At 41.8% G+C, this 20147-nt stretch overlaps 1 protein-coding gene across 2 annotated transcripts in view; it reads left to right on the forward strand.

Moving 5' to 3' along the window:
- LOC124721271 (vegetative cell wall protein gp1-like) overlaps positions 1-19495 on the forward strand; it is a 50905-nt gene extending 31410 nt beyond the window's left edge. Inside the window, exon 3 of one of the 2 annotated variants that reach the window (XM_047246154.1) lies at positions 14064-19494. In XM_047246154.1, the coding sequence (XP_047102110.1) occupies positions 14118-15809 (1692 nt within the window). In that variant the 5' untranslated portion in view covers positions 14064-14117 and the 3' untranslated portion in view covers positions 15810-19494. Of the gene's footprint in view, positions 1-14063 lie in introns of both variants that reach the window. The other variant, XM_047246153.1, reaches the window with a different exon arrangement.
- Positions 19496-20147: the final 652 nt, after the last annotated feature.

Below are 20147 nucleotides of genomic sequence, written 5' to 3' on the forward strand. Positions count from 1 at the left end.
ATTTACGGCAGAGTGCACATTTAAAGTGCGGGTGAACACTACTCTCTCCCGTACTTTCTCCCAAGAAAACAGGGTACCCCAGGGCTCCGTGCTAAGTGTTGTACTGTTTGCCATCGCCATAAATCCAATTATGGATTGTCTCTTTCCCAATGTCTTGGGCTCCCTCTTTGTGGACGATTTTGTGATCTACTGCAGCTCTCAACAGACCAGCCTTCTTGAACATCATCTTCAAGGATGTCTCGATCACCTCCACTCTTGGAGCATCGAAACCGACTTCCGCTTTTCTCGCAGTAAGACCGTTTGTGTCAATTTTTGTCATTGTATGGAGTTTCTTCCGCCTTCCCTACATCTACATCCTGTCGACCTTCGGTTCACGGACATCGCTAAATTCTTGGGTCTTATGTTTGACAGAAAACTGTACTGGTTTATTTATTTATTTTATTTATTTACGTGTCAAGTTCCGTAGGACCAAATTGAGGAGCGAATCTCCAGGGTCATGGAACGTGTCAGTACATGAACTTACAACATAAAAGTAATAACAGATAAAAATAAATGTTCATGAACCTGAACCTGAAAGAAAATCAGTCCATAAGTTTAAGCAAACGCTATCAGCAATACAATGAGAATCATCTTAATTTTTCAAGGAACTCCTCGACAGAATAGAAGGAGTGACCCATGAGGAAACTCTTCAGTTTTGATTTGAAAGCGCATGGATTCCTGCTAAGGTTCTTGAATTCGAGTGGCAGCTTATTGAAAATGGATGCAGCAGTATACTGCACACCTTTTTGCACAAGAGTTAAGGAAGTCCATTCCAAATGGAGGTTTGATTTCTGCCGAGTATTAACCTAGTGAAAGCTGCTTATTGTTGGAAATAAACTAATATTGGTAACAAGAAATGACAATAAGGAATATACATATTGAGAGGCCAATGTCAAAATACCCAGACTCGTGAACAGAGGTCGACAAGAGGTTCGTGAACTCACACCACTTATTGCCCGAACCGCCCGTTTCTGAGCCAAAAATATCCTCCTAGAATGGGAAGAGCTACCCCAAAACATAATACCATACGACATAAGTGAATGAAAATAAGCAAAGTAGACTAATTTACGTGTCGAAGTATCACTCACTTTCGATACTGTTCGAATAGTGAAAATGGCAGTATTAAGTCTTTGAACAAGATCCTGAACATGGGCTTTCCATGACAGCTTACTATCTATCTGAACACCTAGGAATTTGAACTGTTCAGTTTCACTAATCATATGCCCATTCTGTGAGATTAAAACGTCAGGTTTTGTTGAATTGTGTGTTAGGAACTGTAAAAACTGGGTCTTACTGTGATTTAACATTAGTTTATTTTCTACAAGCCATGAACTGAGGTCATGTACTGCACTACTTGAAACCGAGTCAATGTTGCACACAACATCCTTTACTACCAAGCTAGTGTCATCAGCAAACAGAACTATTTTAGAATTACCCATAATACTAGAGGGCATATCATTTATATAAATAAGGAACAGGAGCAGCCCCAACACTGATCCCTGGGGCTCCCCCCGACTCTACAGTACCCCACTCAGATCCCACATCACAGCCGTTATCAACATTGTGAATAAAGACCTTTTGCTGCCTGTTGCTAAAGTAAGAGGTGAACCAATTGTGAGCTACTCCCCTTATTCCGTAATGGTCCAACTTCTGGAGCAATATTGTGAGGTCAACACAGTCAAATGCCTTTATTAAATCAAAAAATACGCCAAGCATTCAAAACTTTTTGTTTAGCCCATCCAGTACCTCACAGAGAAAAGAGAATATAGCATTTTCAGTTGTCAAACGACTTCTAAAGCCAAACTGTACATTTGATAGCAAATCGTGTGATATAAAATGATCAATTAACCTCACATACACAGCCTTTTCGATAACCTTTGCAAACACTGATGGCATAGAAATAGGTCTAAAATTATCTACATTATCCCTTTCTCCCTTTTTATAAAGCGGCTTTACTACTGAGTACTTTAATCGCTCAGGAAACTGACCATTCCTAAAAGAAAAATTACAAATATAGCTAAATACAGGGCTAACATGTGCAGCTCAGTACTTTAATATTCTACTAGACACTCCATCATAACCATGAGAGTCCTTAGTCTTCAGTGATTTAATTATTGACTCAATCTCCCTCTTGTCTGTATTTCAGACGTCAATCTCGTAAAGGCATTTGCTAAGAAATTTATATGATTTCCTGTAGAAACTAAATTTTTATTTAATTCACCAGCAATGCTCAGAAAATGGTTGTTAAATACTGTACATATATCTGATTTATCAGTAACAGAAATATTATTACTGCAAACTGACTTTATATCACCAACCTTGTGCTGCTGACCAGACACTTCCTTCACAACTGACCAAATGGCTTTAATTTTATCCTGTGAATTAGCTATTCTATTTGCATACCACATACTTTTTGCCTTGCGAATAACATTTTTAAGCACTTTACAATACTGTTTGTAATGGGCTACTGTAGCTTGATTGTGACTACTTCTAACATTTTGATATAATTCCCGCTTTGTTCCACATGATATCCTTATCCCACTAGTCAGCCAACCGGGCTGTCCATTACTGCTAGTACCCCGTTTAGAAGCAACTCTCAAAGAGCATGAGAAATGTGTTATGGAAAGCATTGTATTTATCATCTATATTATCGGCACTATAAACATATTGCCACTCTTGTTCCTTGACAAGTTTTGAAAAACTCTCTATTGCTGTTGGATTAACTTTCCTACGTAGTTTGTAATTAAATACGACATTGGTTTGAGTACAAAAACCTTTTAGTGTTAAAATTTGTGCATCATGGTCTGAAAGGCCATTCACCCTTTTACTAACAGAATGCCCATCTAGTAATGAAGAATGAATAAAAATATTGTCTATGACTGTGCTACTGTTCCCCTGCACCCTAGTTGGAAAAAACACAGTTTGCATCAGATCATATGAATTTAGGAGATCTACCAACATCCTTTTTCTTGCACAATCATGTGCAAAATTAATTTTGAAGTCACCACATGTAACTACTTTCTGGTACTTCCTACAAAGTGAATCAAGAACCCTCTCTAGCTTAATCAAAAATGCTCTGAAGTCGGAGTTAGGGGACCTATAAACAACAGCAATTAGAAGTTTAGTTTCACTAAATTCAACTAATACTGCACACCTTTCAAATATCTGTTCAGTGCAGTGTCGTGATACGTCTATGGACTCAAAGGAAATACTGTTTTTTACGTACAGAGCCAGTCCCCCACCCCGCAAGGAACTCCTTGAGAAACAGCCAGCTAATCTGTAGCCTGGTAAAGGAAGCCTCTGAATTATCAAATTATTTAAGTTGTGCTCTGATATACCAATAATTTCAGAATTAACATCTATTAGCAGTTCACTAACTTTATCTCTAATACCTCTTATATTTTGATGAAATATGCTAATTCCTTCTCTACTTGGTAACATTACATCCTCTGTAGGTGAGCCCTTAGTTAGAGGCACTTCCTTCAAGCAGGTATGCCTATCAGCTGACTTCAGTCTAAAAAAGGTGCAGCTCTAACACCAACTACTACAGGAATTTTTGCACGAGTGATACCACTGCCACCACCACCACCACCACCACCACCACCACCACCCACTACACTGTCACCTATAAGCTTAGCCAGCCTCCCCATCCCATACCTATTGAGGTGCAGGCCATGCCTAGTGAAACCCCATCTACTGATAGACCCAACTGGCACCACTGAGATGTGATCCATGCCCTCTGCCATCAGTGCCCTCCCCAGCCCCACATTAACGCGCCTAACAGCCGCATTAAGGTGAGGCCGATCATGACACTGAAACAGTTGCACGAAATGCACATTAGTGCCACCAGTTTAAGTAGCTATCTTAACCAAGTCACCACTGACATCATATTCCCCGTCCCTATCGAGACTGTTCCCTGCTCCACCCACTATCACTACCTGATCCTCTTTCGTAAAACTCTTACATAACTCCCCTATGCTTTCAGTCACCTGAGCCAACCCTGCACTAGGCTTCACAATGCTGGTGATCTGGTACTCACTCCCCAACACTTCCTACAACTGCTGGCCCACACCTCTACCGTGGGAACTACCTAGCAGCAGAACCTTTATTCTGCTAGACTTTGCAACTAACCTAGGCCTCCTAATTGCTGAGGACTGCTGCAAGTTACCTACATCTACGGCTACACGAAGCTCCTCTCCACTCAACTCTGACAGTTGGTCGTATCTATTGCATGTATGCAAAGTAAAACTATCTGAATACCTCCTCTTCCTAGCTACCTTCTTGCCAACTGCCAGTTCCCATTCCCCACTACCTTTCACCCTCCTCAACCTATCTAGTTCCTCCTTTGTGCATTGTAACTGCACCTGAAGGGGACAGATCTTACGCTCCTGCTCCTCTATTAACTTGTTTCTACTACAGATTCTACATTCCCAGGAGAGGATCTCCCTAAAATGACCACTGGCTTCCCCACTGCATTCCCCCCAATAAAAATACTTTGAACAAATCCCACACCGTAACCCACTACTCACAAACCTACGACAGAGTCCACACTTTTCACACATGGTAAATTTTACAGTTGCTGAAAAGAAACTAAACGTCTACATTACCAAAGTTCAGTTACACCAGTAGAACTATTTAAGAACTAACAATAATGGTCACGAAATTCTTTGCCTACTAAGAAAGCAGCTACTTGTACTAATACTACTACAACACAGCCGATACCAATACCAGCAAAACTTAACAAAATCATTAGCTACAACCAAAAAATTAAAATGACCACTGTAACACTAAGCGAAGTTATAACACTAAATGAAAATTTTACTGAAATATTTCACTAGAAAGAATAATAAATGTCAGTTGAAAACTAAAGCACGAAATTTACTAAAAGACTTCAACACACTGAAAACTCTATAAAACACAGCGAGCGAACGATTACAAAAGTTTATTAAGTCGTTATTTCGCCACAAACGGCACACAACACCGCTGAAATCTATTAAATTTATTACAGAGCACAAATAAGTTTGTCAGCACTTAGCTTATAACCGCTACAGCTGCAGTGCACGCCGCAAAATGTAAACACACTACTCAAACACTGGTCCTCCCACATTTCCTATCTTTAGGCTCGCTGTCTGCGATCCACCAACACGCTCTGTGTTCTGAATGGTACCTTCTGGGGAGCAGACCGAGTAGTCCTTCTCCGCCTCTGTCGCGCCTTAGTGCACTCGAAATTTGACTATAGAAGCATAGTTTACTCCTCTGCTCAGCCATCTATTCTTCGGTGTCTCGACTCTGCCCACCACCGTGGATTGCGTTTAGAGTCTGGAGCTTTTTACACCAGCCCTGTGGAAAGCCATTATGCTGAGACTGCTGAACCTCCACTGTCCAATAGGCGAGCTGTACTTCTGTCTTCCATGCCTGCTAATTCGGCCCATGACCTTTTTCTTTCAACGCCTCCTTGGATTTAGGGTATGCAGACCGCCCTTCCTCTATAATACCACCGGGAGTCCGCTTCCATCAACTGCTATGTTCTCTTTCCTTCCACTTTCCTAAAACTGTCTTCACAACTGTGGGTGCGCCACCACCTTGGCTCTGCCCCAGACCTGCCTGCTCTGTGACTTTGTCAGCTTCCCAAGGATGATACACCCTTCTCTCGTTTATTGTCGGGCATTTGCTGCTCTATGTGCACAAATGAAGGATGCCACATTTATTTACACTGACGGCTCAAAAACATCATTTGGTGTTGGGAGTGTCTATATTGTTGGCGACACCCCTAATTGATTTCGGCTTCCCAACCAGTGTTCGGTTTTTACTGCGTAACTTTACGCTGTTCTCCAGGCTGTCCAATACATCAGTCGCCATCAGCACATGCAGTATATTATATGCTCAGATTTGCTCAGCTCTCTCCTCAGTCTCCAAGATCTTTACCCTGTCCACCCTCTGGTCCACCGGATTCAGCACTGCCTCCACTTGGGGGGCGTCTCTGTGGCATTCCTCTGGGTCTCAGGACACATTGGTATCCGTGGAAACGAGGCGGCCGATATAGGCTGCAAACTCTCTTCTTCAGCCTGCTGTTTGCATGGTTCCCTTTGCCAATCTGTAGAGTGTTTTATGTCGTCGTGTTGCTCTTTTATGGCACACACATTGGTGTACACTTCCCAATAATAAATTGCGGGACATGAAAGTTCTTCCCTGTGCTTGGACCTCTTCCTCCCGAACTCGTCGTCGGGAGGAGGTAATTTTAACTAGACTCCGGATAGGGCACTGTCTTTTTAGCTATCGACATCTTTTGAGGTGCGATCCTCCCCCGCTTTGTACCCACTGCTCTCAACTGTGGACGGTGAGACATCTTTTACTTCAGTGCACCTATTTTACTCTGCTATGCGCCCGTCTACAGCTGTCGCCTGATATATCTTCGCGTCCTCGAGTTTATCAGTGTCAGTGAGATGACGTCGGTCATTTGAAGCTCTTTTTGGGGAAAACAACCCCCCTTCTATAGTGGTTTTCTCAGCTTTCCTTCTGCTTTTTAGTTTCCTCACTTTTTGAGTTTCGCTCCCATTGCTGCTGATTTCCAATTTGTTTTCTTACCTTTCCCTAAGCCACAGACCGGGTGCTGATGACCATAGCAGTTTTGCACCCTAAAACCATGACAACAACAACAACAACAACAAAAAAGGTTTCCAAATGAGCAAGTGGCTCGAAGGGTTTTTAAGTAATAGAACCTAATATGTTATCCTCGACAGTACTTGTTCATCAGAGACCAGGGTATCATTAGTAGTGTCCAGAGAAGTGTGATAGAACTGCTCTTATTCTCTATATACGTAAGTGATCTGATGGGCAGGGTGGTGTAAGGGAAGGTTTCGTTGTTGAGTGACTATAGGAGTTACAAGATGACATAGACAAAATTTCAAGTTGGTGTGATGAATGGCAAAAATGTACAAAAATGTAAGTTCATGTGCAGTTTGTGTACAGCATTAGTAGGCGCTGCTTGACAGTCACATTGACTAAATATTTATGTGTAATGTTGCAAAGTGCTATGAAACGGAATGAGCACATCAGATTGGTGGTAGGGAAAGTGTATATTTGACTTAGTTTTATTGGGCGCATTTTGCGAAAGTGTAGCTCATCCGTAAAGGAGATAGTGTATAGAACGTTAGTGCAACCCATTCTTGAGTAATGGTCATGTGTTTGGGATCCCCACCAGGTCAGATTAAAGAGAGACATTGAAGCAATTCAGAGGATACTGCTTGACTTGTTACCGGTAGGTTCGTTCAGCATGCAAATATTATGGAGATGCCTGGGGAACTGAAATGGGAATCCATGGAGGGAAGACGGCACTCTTTACGCAAGGCACTGTTGCAGAAATTTAGAGAACCAGCATTTGAGGCTGGCTGCAGAATGATTCTAGTGCTGCAAATGTACATTTTGTGTAAGGACCACAAATATAAGATGCAAGGAATTTGGGCTCAAATGGAGGTTTTCAACAGTCATCCCCCCCCTCCCCCTCTCTCCCCGTATTTGTGACTGGAACAGGACAGGAAATTGACTAGTAGTGATACATTTTATCCTCTGCCGTGCACCATATGGTGGCTTGCGGAGTATGTTTGTAGATGTACTTTCCAAAGATGTCAATTGCTGATGGGTATGAACATTAAAAGACAGTCAGTTCAATAAGTCATGGTTGCTAAGGTAATTTGAATCCATGTTCCTCATGAATAAGTTTCCAGTACCTGAATCCTATATAGAGCATAGCAGTTATTTTGTTGAAAGCGAAAAGACATACATTATGTTTTTTTTACTCTAGCATGGAAACAGGAAAACATGTCTTTTTACATCAATAAACAAAAACTTAATTTTTATGAATCTCTTTGTATGCCATCTGAGCATTTTGTGAAATCTGTGGACTCACTTATAAATAAATAGTGACCCATTGACAAAGGTGGAACAGTTTTATTATTAAGAATGATAACAAAAGAAATAGATTTTCTGAAACATCTGGTCCACTGGTATGTTAGAAATACACGTGCAGAGTTATTTTGGTTCTCCTCAACATTTATTGAAATGGCCCTTATATGTTGCTATGTCAAAAAATGCTGTATATGAAAACTGTACAAAGAATCTGCAGGCATATTGTCAGCAACAGAATTTTCACAGCAGTCACCAATGATGTGATGTCATTGGAGCTGAATCTCTGTATAGAACTATCACCATGCGCATTTTTTTATTGAATTGGAGCTGACTGTAGGACTGCACATTTGTTTCATATCCATCAATTTGGGATTTCGAAACACCACTTACACATTCCTGATGAGAAAGCTTCATGAAATGAAAAGAATAGACAACATTTATGTAACACATACAGTATATGTGCCCACAAATAAAAAAGGCACTCAATGCATCAGGCATTACTGGAAATGACTTTTGATTGATTTTTTAATCCAAATAATAACATACCATTGCTATTTGCTAGGAAGTGGAACTAATGTCTCAACCACAAAATGTTGCTGCTGATTGCTGCAGCCATAGGGACTAAGTATGATGGTAAATCAGTGAGTTAATGCACCCAATGTAAGATGGTCAAATTGACCACAGACTTGTACTGTGTTAACTACTGCAGCAAATTTATTACACTGAGATTTAAGCTTCTTGTTTTTTGGCATATGTTATGTGCTATAACAGTATTGCCACATTGGCAATCAGCTGCACATCAGTTAATCGTGAACTGTAGCGAGAAGGTTGCCCAGCATGGACAGAATGCAGTTTTGCCTGCTACAGCTGAATGGGGTGCTGGGCAGTGCCAGATAAAGTGTTATGTTCATACATTGCATTACTCAAAGACTGCAAGTGAAATGGCAGTTTGTTGTGCCACTTTGGTAATGACAGACAGTACACTTGTCATTTTGAGAGCTGTGGAGCAACTGTGTCCCAAGGTGTGAAGTGTCAAGTAACAGATAATTCTAATCATATTGTACTTATTGTAAGTGATCCTTAATGATCAAATTGTAAGTTTATTATAACTGTATCTTTCTCTTAAACATTCTACAATGCTTTGGGTATTTAACATGCTGTTAGAAATCTACATTCTTGACTGTCATTAGTTACATAGGACCAAATGGTTTAGAAATCTACATTCTTGACTGTCATTAATTACATAGGACCAAATGGTTTAGGAATCTACATTCTTGACTGTCAATAATTACACAGGACCAAAGTTTCAGAACATGTTAAATTAATTTGAAGTAATATAGTTAACAGACATGAAGAACAGAAGATACTCACTCCAATTTTCTAACACATTGTATCACCCTGATAGCACTAAAAATTCATACTGGACAGCTTAGCGCAGTGATGATAAATGAATGTCTTGGAGCCATTTGCTTTTTTAAGGTTTTCAACTTTAAATTGAACCCGAAGTCCATCACTGTGCAAAAGTTAGCAATTTGACACTTTTCTGTGGACAGTGACTTTCAAGCATCTGTGGTAACATACGGTGGCATTGTCCCTACACAGTTGCTTTCGTAAGTGTTGCTGAATCATTCGAATGACTATACTACAACTGTTCATCAGTAGCAAGGCCTTTCACTGTTTATGGACAACACAGCTTAGAGTTATTAGCTAAGTAAGAAATTAAAATTCTCATTGAATGTGGTGGCAAACGACCCTGAAACAGAACTGCTAGTAAAGTGTATTATTTAGTTTCACATGTGATGGAAAACAGGGAACTATATTTACCACAGAGTAAATGTATTTCAGTTGCTATGTTGTGCTTTAATTATGTTTCACTACTTTTAGTGTGTTGTGTAAGAACAGTTGTAAGCAATGAGTGTACATAGCTGTTGTCATTTTGCAAATAAAGTTGCTTTGTTTGGCAGATAGATGGCTACAGTGCTTGAGATACTGCAAAACTCTAGGTCAAAAGCCACTCTCAGCAGCTAACTGATGTGGTTACGCCGAACTCCATAACTTGTTAACCAATCCACATGTCAATAAGGCCTGTGTGGGGAATCCTTCTCCATGTTGTGCTGTCACCCAATTTGTATATAGAGGATGATTTTTTCTACCATTAACAAACTCTAGGGATTGATCAATGAGAGGATACGGAACAAAAAAGGTGTAATGATCTTATGTCTGTATATGCAGGGTTTCTATGCTAGAGACCATTTATTCAGTCGTACATTGTTACAGAGTATGCAGTCTAGTATGCGCTGCACCATGCAGCCATAGTTACAGTATGTGTTGAAAATGGTTTCCATGTGCCTCCACGCATGTGTGTACATGCCTATGTTCACATCAGCCAGGCTGCATCAGAACAGTGTCAAAGGCAGCATGAATACACCGCTCCAGTGTCTCCACATCTGTAATGGGCTCAGCATACACGATACTTTGGAGATGGCCCCATAACCAGAAATTGATCGGTTGTGATCTAGTGAATGAGCAGACCATGCAACTGGACCTAGCCTGCTAGGCAACATGGAAGGACGACTGATCCCAAAATACAGTCTCCAATTATCCTGGCCCCTTACATTCCACTTGCACCAATGCTGACGATTCTGTCTCACCATACCATGTGGGTTCTGCATACTATCCCACATATGACTGTTATGAAAGTTGAAGCTACCACACTGCGTAAAGGTGGCTTGTGAATAGGCTGGATGAGACAAACCCCAGAATCATGGTTGCCTGGTGAAGAAACCAGTGACAAAACTGCTCCCGATGTGGAAAGTCTGTCACTAGTAAACCCTGCACATGCTGTAAGTGATAAGAGTAGTAACAATTGTCATGGAGAATGTCCCACAGAGTCATCTGGCTTGCCCTGCACTGGCGAGCCAACTGCCTGATACTGACATGGCAGTCACCTTCCACAGTGTTAATCACATTTTCCTCCACGTCTAGTGTCCAAACATTTCAGGTACATCCCTCATGATCTTGTTTCCTGAAGTGCTGCTGCAAACATTCAATGCTGTGGTTGTCATCGGGTGGGGGAGGGGGGGGGGGGGATAGGTCTCGTGATACAACCTTGCTGCCCACCACCCATTGCCATTTGCCTTTCTGTAAATAAACACCATGTCGGCAAGGTCTTGATTTGAGCACGGAACCATTGGGTACAACACTTTCTCACATCCACAGCAAGGTGAGTCACCAAGAGAAGTGAATAGGACACAACATTATAAATTACTATGGCAGGACAGGGCACTAGGGCATGCCGTATGAGGAACAGTACCACCCTCTAAGAGGTAACCATTCATACTGAAATGTGGCTGCATGGTGCAGCGTGTATTAGGCCATAATCATTAGTCGTTTTTTGTTCTGTATCCTCTCATCAATCAATCCCTAGAGTCTGCACACGGTGGAAAAGAATCACCCTGTATATGTGAATAAGTAGCTGGAATAGCAAAAAAGGAAGTTTCGGTGGGTGTAACCAGTACTATGGGTGTGGTACATATGTTCTGTCACTGTGATTTTATTTATACATTGACCGTCCAGAATAATATGGAAACCTACCAAATAGCTGATATGTCCATCTTTGGCACAGATGACAGCTGTGTTGCATCATGGCCGTGAGATCTTGGTGGGTCACTGGAGGGAGTTGGCACCACATCTGTATACACAAGTCACCTAATTCCATAAGTGCCGGGGAAGGGGGGGGGGGGGGGGGGATGGGCAGTGAGCTCTGACACTAGGCTCAATGACATCTCAGATGTGATCAATCAGGTTGAGATCTGGGGGGGTGGGGGTGGGGGGCAGCACATCAATTGAAACTGGGCACTGTGTTCCTCAAAACACCCTGTCACACTCCTGGCCTTGTGATGTGGCACATTATCTTGTTGAAAAAATGCCACTGGCAATGGAAAACATGAGATGAAGGGGTGTACGTGGTCTGCAACCAGTGTACGATACTACTTGGCTTTGCACCAGCTGCACTGGACCCATGGATGCCTGAGTGAATGTTTCCCAGAGCATACTGGAGCCGCTGCCACCTTGTCTCCGTTCCGCAGTACAGGTGTCGAGGAGCTGTTTCCCAGGAGGATAACTTATTTGCACCCTCCAATCGGCATGATGAATAAGTTATTGGAATTCATCAGACCCTGCAACACTCTGCCACTGCGCCAGTGTCCAGTGCCAATGGTCGCGCACCCATTTTGTTCACAGTTGCTGATGTCGTGGTGTTAACATTGGCACATGAATGTGTCTTCGGCTGCAGAGGCCCATCATTAGGAATGTTCGATGCACTTTGTGTTCAGGCACACTTGTACTTTACCCAGCATTAAAGTCTGATTTAAGTTCCGCAACAGTTTGTCACCTGTCCTGTTTTACCAGTCTGCCCAGACTACAACGTCCGACATCTGTAATGACAGGTGGCCGCAAACCCCATGACGTCTGGATATGGTTTCACTTTGGTTTTGCCATGTGTTGAAAACACTTATCACAGCACTCCTCGTACACCCAACAAGTTGTGCAGTTTCAGAAGAGCTTGTGCTGAGCCTCTGAGCCATCACAATCTGCCCTCAGTCAAAGTCAGATAGATCATGAACCTTCCCCATTCTACACACAGACAGCAAGCTCACTGATACTACATGCACCATGCATGTGGCTGACTAGCAGTCATTCCTCACCAGGTGTAGCTGCTAACACCTAGACAGATTTATATCAACAGTAGGTCAGTGGTCATAATGTTCTGGCTGATCAGTGAATATATGCTGATTCTTCCAGGAAGAGGACTCCACAGTGTCTAGTTCTTGTGTAATACTACTTATGAGTGCATCACGTTTTTCTTGCTTTTACTGGAGGACATTCATGTTTGCTATTTCGAAAGATAGGATTAGCCTGTGTATAACATATGTAACAAATATTAGTATAGGATGTAATTTGGAGTTGTATGTTGGATTATGTTCTAGGGGGTGCATACATGTTTTAATATTTCATGCTGACAGAACTTCCTTACCCACAAGACCACTAAAAATCTAATAAAAAAAAGGCTGTTTTCGCCTTCATTAAACTTTTTGATAATATATGTCTTGGCTTCTTTTAGATTTGCAATTTCAGTACTTGATATTCTATTAGTTATACCCATTATGAGTTCTATAAGACAAGCCTCTTTGTACTTATTTCTGAAACATGACCAACCCCTAGTAAAATAATATGAAAAAGAGTTTGGAGTTGGCGTCCCCTGTGTTTATTTTACTGCAAGTTCAGATACCTGTGAGAATTATTTTTAAATAGCTACATATAACTTGAAGAGGTAGTAACTCTTGACATATTTGCAAGAATGGATTCTGAAGCCCCATCTGTAGTTACTAATAGAATGACTATTCCTGATACAGCAAGGGGCATACAGTTTCCTTGTAGTCATTTCATCTACCTGTAATTTGTTTGAGAGCCACGTCATTATTACATGAGTATGCAATACCTCTCGTGTACAAAAATGATATCTTGCAATAAAGTAAGTTTTCTTTTTCATTTGTGGCAAAATTTCTAAGATACATTTCTTTTGTTAAATATCTAGAAAACTTTTGTAAAAGCATGACGTCCTTTGCACTTTGGTTTTGTGTAAATGTTGATGTAGTATTGTAAAAAAATTGTTTTTTGTAGAGAGATGATGGATGATTTTGAGCTCCTCGTATGACTACGTTGAACTTGAGCTACGCATTTAACTTCTGGAATTTCTACAATTTTTTTTTATTCATTTCATTGCCATAAAGCCTCAGCAAAGGAAACTTACATTTACATGTCAATCGAGACTCCTACTTCTATAATCTTGGCCATGTGTTGGCTGTACATAATGCAACAAGAGGTATTAGTATGATAAATCATGCATTCATATGTTACTCTTTTCTACAATCAGCAACTTTGTATTTAATGGTACTTTCAGGATATAGACTATTTGACTATGAATTAGTAATGTGTAAACCATCATAGCTTTGATCTGTCATTCACTGATTTCAGTCTACTTGCAGTATATGAGCTGAATCATTGAAATTTACGGTTTCTACTGTTATCATCTCCAGAATGTTCTTTCCTTTTTTTAGACTACACGGCTGGGACGATACATCAATGAACTACGAAAGAAGACAACCGACGAAATGCTTGCAAAACGTGCCAAAGGTCTGGTTCGTCAGTGGCGTCACATGATCATGCCGGAGCGACAAAGTCCTGCACATAGAGTGAACGGTGCGAGTGTTGGTGCAAGTGCGTGTGCCAGTGCAGGAGCAAGTCCAGTACAAAGTGGACCCACACCTGGACATGGAGCTAGTCCGGGACCCCATTCACCAGCAGGCTCTCCCGGTCGACCTCCACACCATGCAGACTCTGTACCGAGGACCATTGCCGCCAACAAGCGGCTCCGAAAAGATGACTCGGACGAAGGTCAGCCTCCAGCTAAAGTCGCACGACAAGTGAATGGCGGGCTTGAAACAGACAATCCTATAGAAAGTGTCCCTGCCGTTAAAGGCTCAGCGACGACTGGTAGGCGTCGCCGAGCTCACCGTTCAACTAACTGTCATAATGACGACATAGTCAAAAAGAAATTGGCTTCGGCAGCTCGAGCACTGCGTGTGAAGACTACTCAGGAACTGCTGGCCGGTCTGAGTTCTTGCACCAGCAGTGGATCGTACACGCCTTCGAGTACGACTTCGGAGCCAAAACCGGTATCTCCTGCATTGCACGCACGGGCGTCTCCGGCAATACGGCAGCCCTCGTCTCCGGCTTCGAGGCAGCCCGTGTCTCCGGCTTCGAGGCAGCCCGTGTCTCCGGCGGTGAGGCAGCCCGTGTCTCCGGCGGTGAGGCAGCCCGTGTCTCCGGCGGTGAGGCAGCCCGTGTCTCCGGCGGTGAGGCAGCCCGTGTCTCCGGCGGTGAGGCAGCCCGTGTCTCCGGCGGTGAGGCAGCCCGTGTCTCCGGCGGTGAGGCAGCCCGTGTCTCCGGCGGTGAGGCAGCCCGTGTCTCCGGCGGTGAGGCAGCCCGTGTCTCCGGCGGTGAGGCAGCCCGTTTCTCCGGCGGTGAGGCAGCCCGTGTCACCAGCGGTGAGGCAGCCCGTGTCACCGGCGGTGAGACAGCCCGTCTCTCCTGCACTGAGGCAACCTCTGTCTCCTGCAGTTGTGACCCCAGTGTCTCTGGTAGTGCGGAAGCCGGTATCTCCTGTAGTGCGGAAACCGCTGTCACCTGTAGTGCGACCTCATCAGCTACAAGTACATTCTAACACCGCAGGTGTTCCACCCCATGAACCTGTATCTCGTACCCTGTGTACGTCACCTGCCCCATCTGTACCAACTCCCTCCCCGACACCACCACTCAGAGACGATGTCGGTACTGCTGTCATCAGTATGCCATCTGTGAAAACTGCTAGTACGCATTTGTCCTCGGTGAAGCGGGTACGCCAGTCTCGAATCGATGCGAGCTCTGTTCCCGCAGCCCAAACTGTAAAACCTCCCCCTCCTGCTCCGTCGCCCACTCCCTCACCTTCGCTGTCACCAGCTCGCTCAGTGTCATCACTGCTGAACGCTGTCAGTGATTCCACCAAATCGGGCGATATCTGTGCTCAGATTGCAGAAATAATGTCTAGGCTTCCTCCAATTGATGCCTCTGCAGTGTGTCGAGAGGAGATCTCACCATCTGTCCATTGCGATTACCAAGCAGAAGATCTTCTGGATGGCGAGATAGATGGTGTGACTGGAAATGTGTCTCACGATGGCAAGTTTAGAGAATGGCACGAGTGTGTATCGCGGACGACTGCAGCTGGAGAGTTGCTTCATATACTACCGTATACAATTATAGACTAAGATGATTTGGTTGATTTGGCTGTTATATTGTTGCATGTCACGGATACTGAGTAGTGACGTGTACGGAATATGAAATATGCGCACCTGTGACTGATAACTGTGACTGCGCCATTGGCTGTGGTATGCTAGTCGTCACGCAGACTGGCAAATGGACCGTAATTTTGTGAAACTGCAGCCGTGAATTGTGTAATTATGGTGCTGTCTGGGGTCTGAAGGATAGAAATACAACAGCGATATCAGGGATTTGTGCATTTGCCTAGTTATGGTACAGTACGTGCCGTGTGCACATGGCTTGTGATAATTGGCATAAAGGACATCCCCGTCCTGTATTTGCAACCTCACATTTTCCGTACGCTGGGAAGTCAAGTACCCTATATTTAATTGGATATCGTTGCCAAATGTAGGGTTACTGTTAATATTGTATAGGCTACACTGCCCAATGTTGATTTGTTGTAAGCATCAACTTAATACATATTTACTAGTGAGTCCGATTGTAACTCAGAGTTTTGTACAGTTGCCTGTGCCTTTTACTAGTTGCCTGTCATTCACTGGAGGAATGATTTAGTACTTAGATATATTTATACTTCATTTTTTATTTAATGATATGCTTCAGTTCTTCCAAGTGAATTACTTGCAAGAATCAAGTTTTTGGTAACAGTATTTGAAACGTATCAAGCCAGAATTCATATAGCTACTTAAACTGCATACAACGAGATGAAGAATGCTTACATTTGTCACCTTTCATTATTACCATTAACACCAGCCAGTGATGTTAAAGATACTTAATTATGTAGTTTTTAACATTTATTCAGTCCTCCGTTGTGGAGAAATAAAAAACCTGTTCCAATCAATAAGCAACACCAACAAACCAAGTTTTTGTAATTTGCATGTCAAAAGGTGCCTGCCATTCAATTCTAAACTGAAAGAAAAGTGTTTTCCTTGCATAAACGCATGTGGGCTGACAAGCTTGAGTATTTGGAACTCTTTGTTCTGTTATGTGGCAATTTTCTGTTGGAAGACTGTTAGTATGTCATGCCACATCATTGGTGATAATGGTTCATAATATAAAGTTCCTGAGATACTTCCCAGAATTTTGTATCACAAGTTATCAGTGTATTCATTGTCATATAATGAATTCTGCTACATTGATTTAAAAAGATAACTTAAATATCAGCTGCCCATAATAGCTACAGCATGTTTCTGTTACTTTTTTTTCCCTTCTTCTTCTTTCTCGTTAGGTTAAATGTGACCATTGTGTTAAAGTGCCATCATCCCCGACTCATTTCAGCAAATAAACTTTCAATTGATGCTGTATACTTCCATTTTGTGCAGAAAAGTCTATGTTTTAAATTAATGTCATAAACTGTTAATTTGTGCTAAATTTTGATGTATGAAAGAAAAAAAATCTCAGTTTTACAGTCTCAATATATGGAACAGAATTCTAGGAGGAGGGATTCAGAAAACTTGTTCCAACTCTGTAATGCAGACAGTCCAACAGTTACAAAAGAGTATAAATATGTTGCTTATGTTTTGTTGTTGGAATATTTCTAGCAGGCCAATAATTTTAAGCCCATTATGTTGTTGCATTCGTGAGTTAGCCAAAGCTTTAATATTCAACCATGATAATCAAAATGGGCAATATAAAGCAGCTCCTGCGGTTAACGTTGTGCTGAAAATTATGTACTTGTTGAGCTAGCATTACTGTTCTCATGATACTGTGATAAAGATTATTTGTATTTAAACTGTATATAGTAAATAGAAACTTATCAGTTTATGTTATGGAATTGATTAAATATTTTTCTAATGGCAAGATAGCTGTTTTCCTTTACAGTAAATCAGTTTAAATTGTAGCTTAATTTCTTTCAGTTCAACTGAGGTGTCACTGTAGACTCGGCATTTTAGTTATTACATAAGAAATAATTTAAAATTTCTCAGTGAGTAGTAATGTAAGACCTACATAACACAGCAGATGTGTGGCCTCCTTCCCCCCTACTTACCACCTCCCTCCACTTCACTTCCTCACTTCTCCCCAGCTATACCTGTTCACTTCAGCACTTCACCCCTCTACTCCACCCTTTCACTCCACCATTTTATCGCTTCTGTCACTCTTTTACTCCACCACTTCTCACTTTTTGCCCCTGCTTCACTCCACCACTTCTCATCTTTCCTCTTGCACTCTATCACTTGTAATCCGTCCCCCTTCACTCCACCACTTCCCATCTTCTGTTCCTTCTTCACTCCACCACTTATCACCATCTGCCCCCCTTCATTCCACCACTTCTCACCATCTGCCCCCCTTCATTCCACCACTTCTCACCATCTTTCCCCCTTCACTCCACCATTTCTCACCATCTGTCCTCCTTCACTCCACCATTTCCATCTTCTTTCCCTGCTCCACTCCACCACTTCTCACCACCTGGCCACCTCCCCCCCCCCCCCCCCCCCCACCTTTCACTCCACCATTTCTCACCTTTTGCCCCTGCTTCACTCCACCACTTCCTCACCTTTCGCCCCTGCTTCACTCCACCACTCTGCATCACTGTTCCCCATCTGCCCTCCTTAGAATACGACTTCTCTCTCCACTTTTCTCATGCCACTATCTAATTTTTACCCCATTTTTCCCGTGTGCCTCCACGTAATAGTCCCCCCCCCCCCTCTCTCTCTCTCTCTCTCTCTCTCTCTCTCTCTCTCTCTCTCTCTCTCTCTCTCTCTCTCTCTCTCCCCCCCCTCTCCCTCTCTCCCTCTCTCCCCCCCCCTCTCCCTCTCTCTCTCTCATCCTAGGCAGCTTTCTTAATTCAGTTTGGCAGGTCACTGCTTCATGGAACATATGTTAGTAAAATCACTTCTACATCTTGTGATAAATAGTTCCAAGGTACTGATACAAAAGACTGACATTGTATGTTTATATTACAGAAAATTCTGAGAGACATCTCACTTTTTAGACTGTGCCTTAAAACTGGTTGTAAATGATGACATCAGTTTTAGAATATTTGTATTTAACTGTGATAACGTCTGTCTTATTGCTGTATGCTTGACTTTAGAACTGCTGCCACAATTCAGGCACTTCCTATGTTAAAACATTTTTCTTCATATGCCACACTGCTGTATGTAGGTTAAAATGCTAGATTGTGAGTTGTATACAGTTATACTGTAAAAAAACAGTGTACATTCTATTTGCTAGCAGTCTTGTCTGCACTGTTTGATTTTCATAATAATGAATGTATTAAGCATATATTCAGAAGCTGGGTTGAATATTGATATAGGGAAAGTAAAAACAAACATTACCACTTAAGTACAAAGTCAGAATGTAATTCCTTAAAATAGACTGCCAGAATTTTTGCAACAGCAGAGGCATTTGTTAGATATTCATAGCAAGGTGAAAATGCTCTGGAATTCAAACTCCAGACACTGAGTGTTGCTATACAGTTCAGCTAATGTTTCCTCCTCCCTTACCTCCACTCTGTGTTGGTTAAAATTTTATTTTTAATCATATCAGAATATTTTGTTCATTCCATATTTGTAGGTATTAGTAATTTCTGCACCCAGATGATTTGTGTTCCTTCAGATATGTTAATTTTTAAGATCTAGAGAGTGATTTTGGAAGTTTTTTCTAAAAGTGTTTTGCTATTGTTATTGAACAATACAGGATATTTGTGGATTGTTCATCAATAAATGAAGTGAAGCTTGTCTGCTCTGGTACATATAAATCACCCTAACAGCAGTATTTAGAGGTTTAGTTTCTCATTTGTAATATTATACATGGCAGTATTATTCAGATTCTAAATTTACATTTCTTTCATATTAAATTTAGTTGTTTTGAGTTAATCTGTAGTCTTTTTCATTTTAATTGACAATTGTAAAATAGTATTTTATTTCTGTTCTTCAGGGATAATTTGAATCAAAAAGAATGAACTGAAGCAGTTATGATTTTACTCCATGTGTGACTCAGTTGATAATTTTCTGTACACTTCCACTAGGAAATAGGCCTGATACCGATCTGCTTTACTCAGTAGCTTCATTTTCTTGTAGATCAGGATGTGAGCTGTACTTTGGCAGTTCTAATTTAGGTTTTTTTTCTAAATTCCAACATTTAGAATTAAGAACAACCAAATTGTCTTATAAACATTGCAGTTTTTAAGGTTTGTATCTTAGGTCATATTTCTCCCAGCATGAGAGTAAATATTTAAAATTACAATACCGTACTAAAATTTGAATGTAAGAAGAGGTGTAAGATAGCTGTGGCTTAACCATTTCTCTGAGGAGTCAGTCCAGCAAAGCACATCAGAAATCTTCTGAGTAGGAGTTGAAGCCTGGATCAATCAGTTGCTAAGAGCATTG

The sequence above is a fragment of the Schistocerca piceifrons genome, chromosome X (assembly GCF_021461385.2).
Source record: "Schistocerca piceifrons isolate TAMUIC-IGC-003096 chromosome X, iqSchPice1.1, whole genome shotgun sequence".
NCBI classification, from domain to species: domain Eukaryota; kingdom Metazoa; phylum Arthropoda; class Insecta; order Orthoptera; family Acrididae; genus Schistocerca; species Schistocerca piceifrons.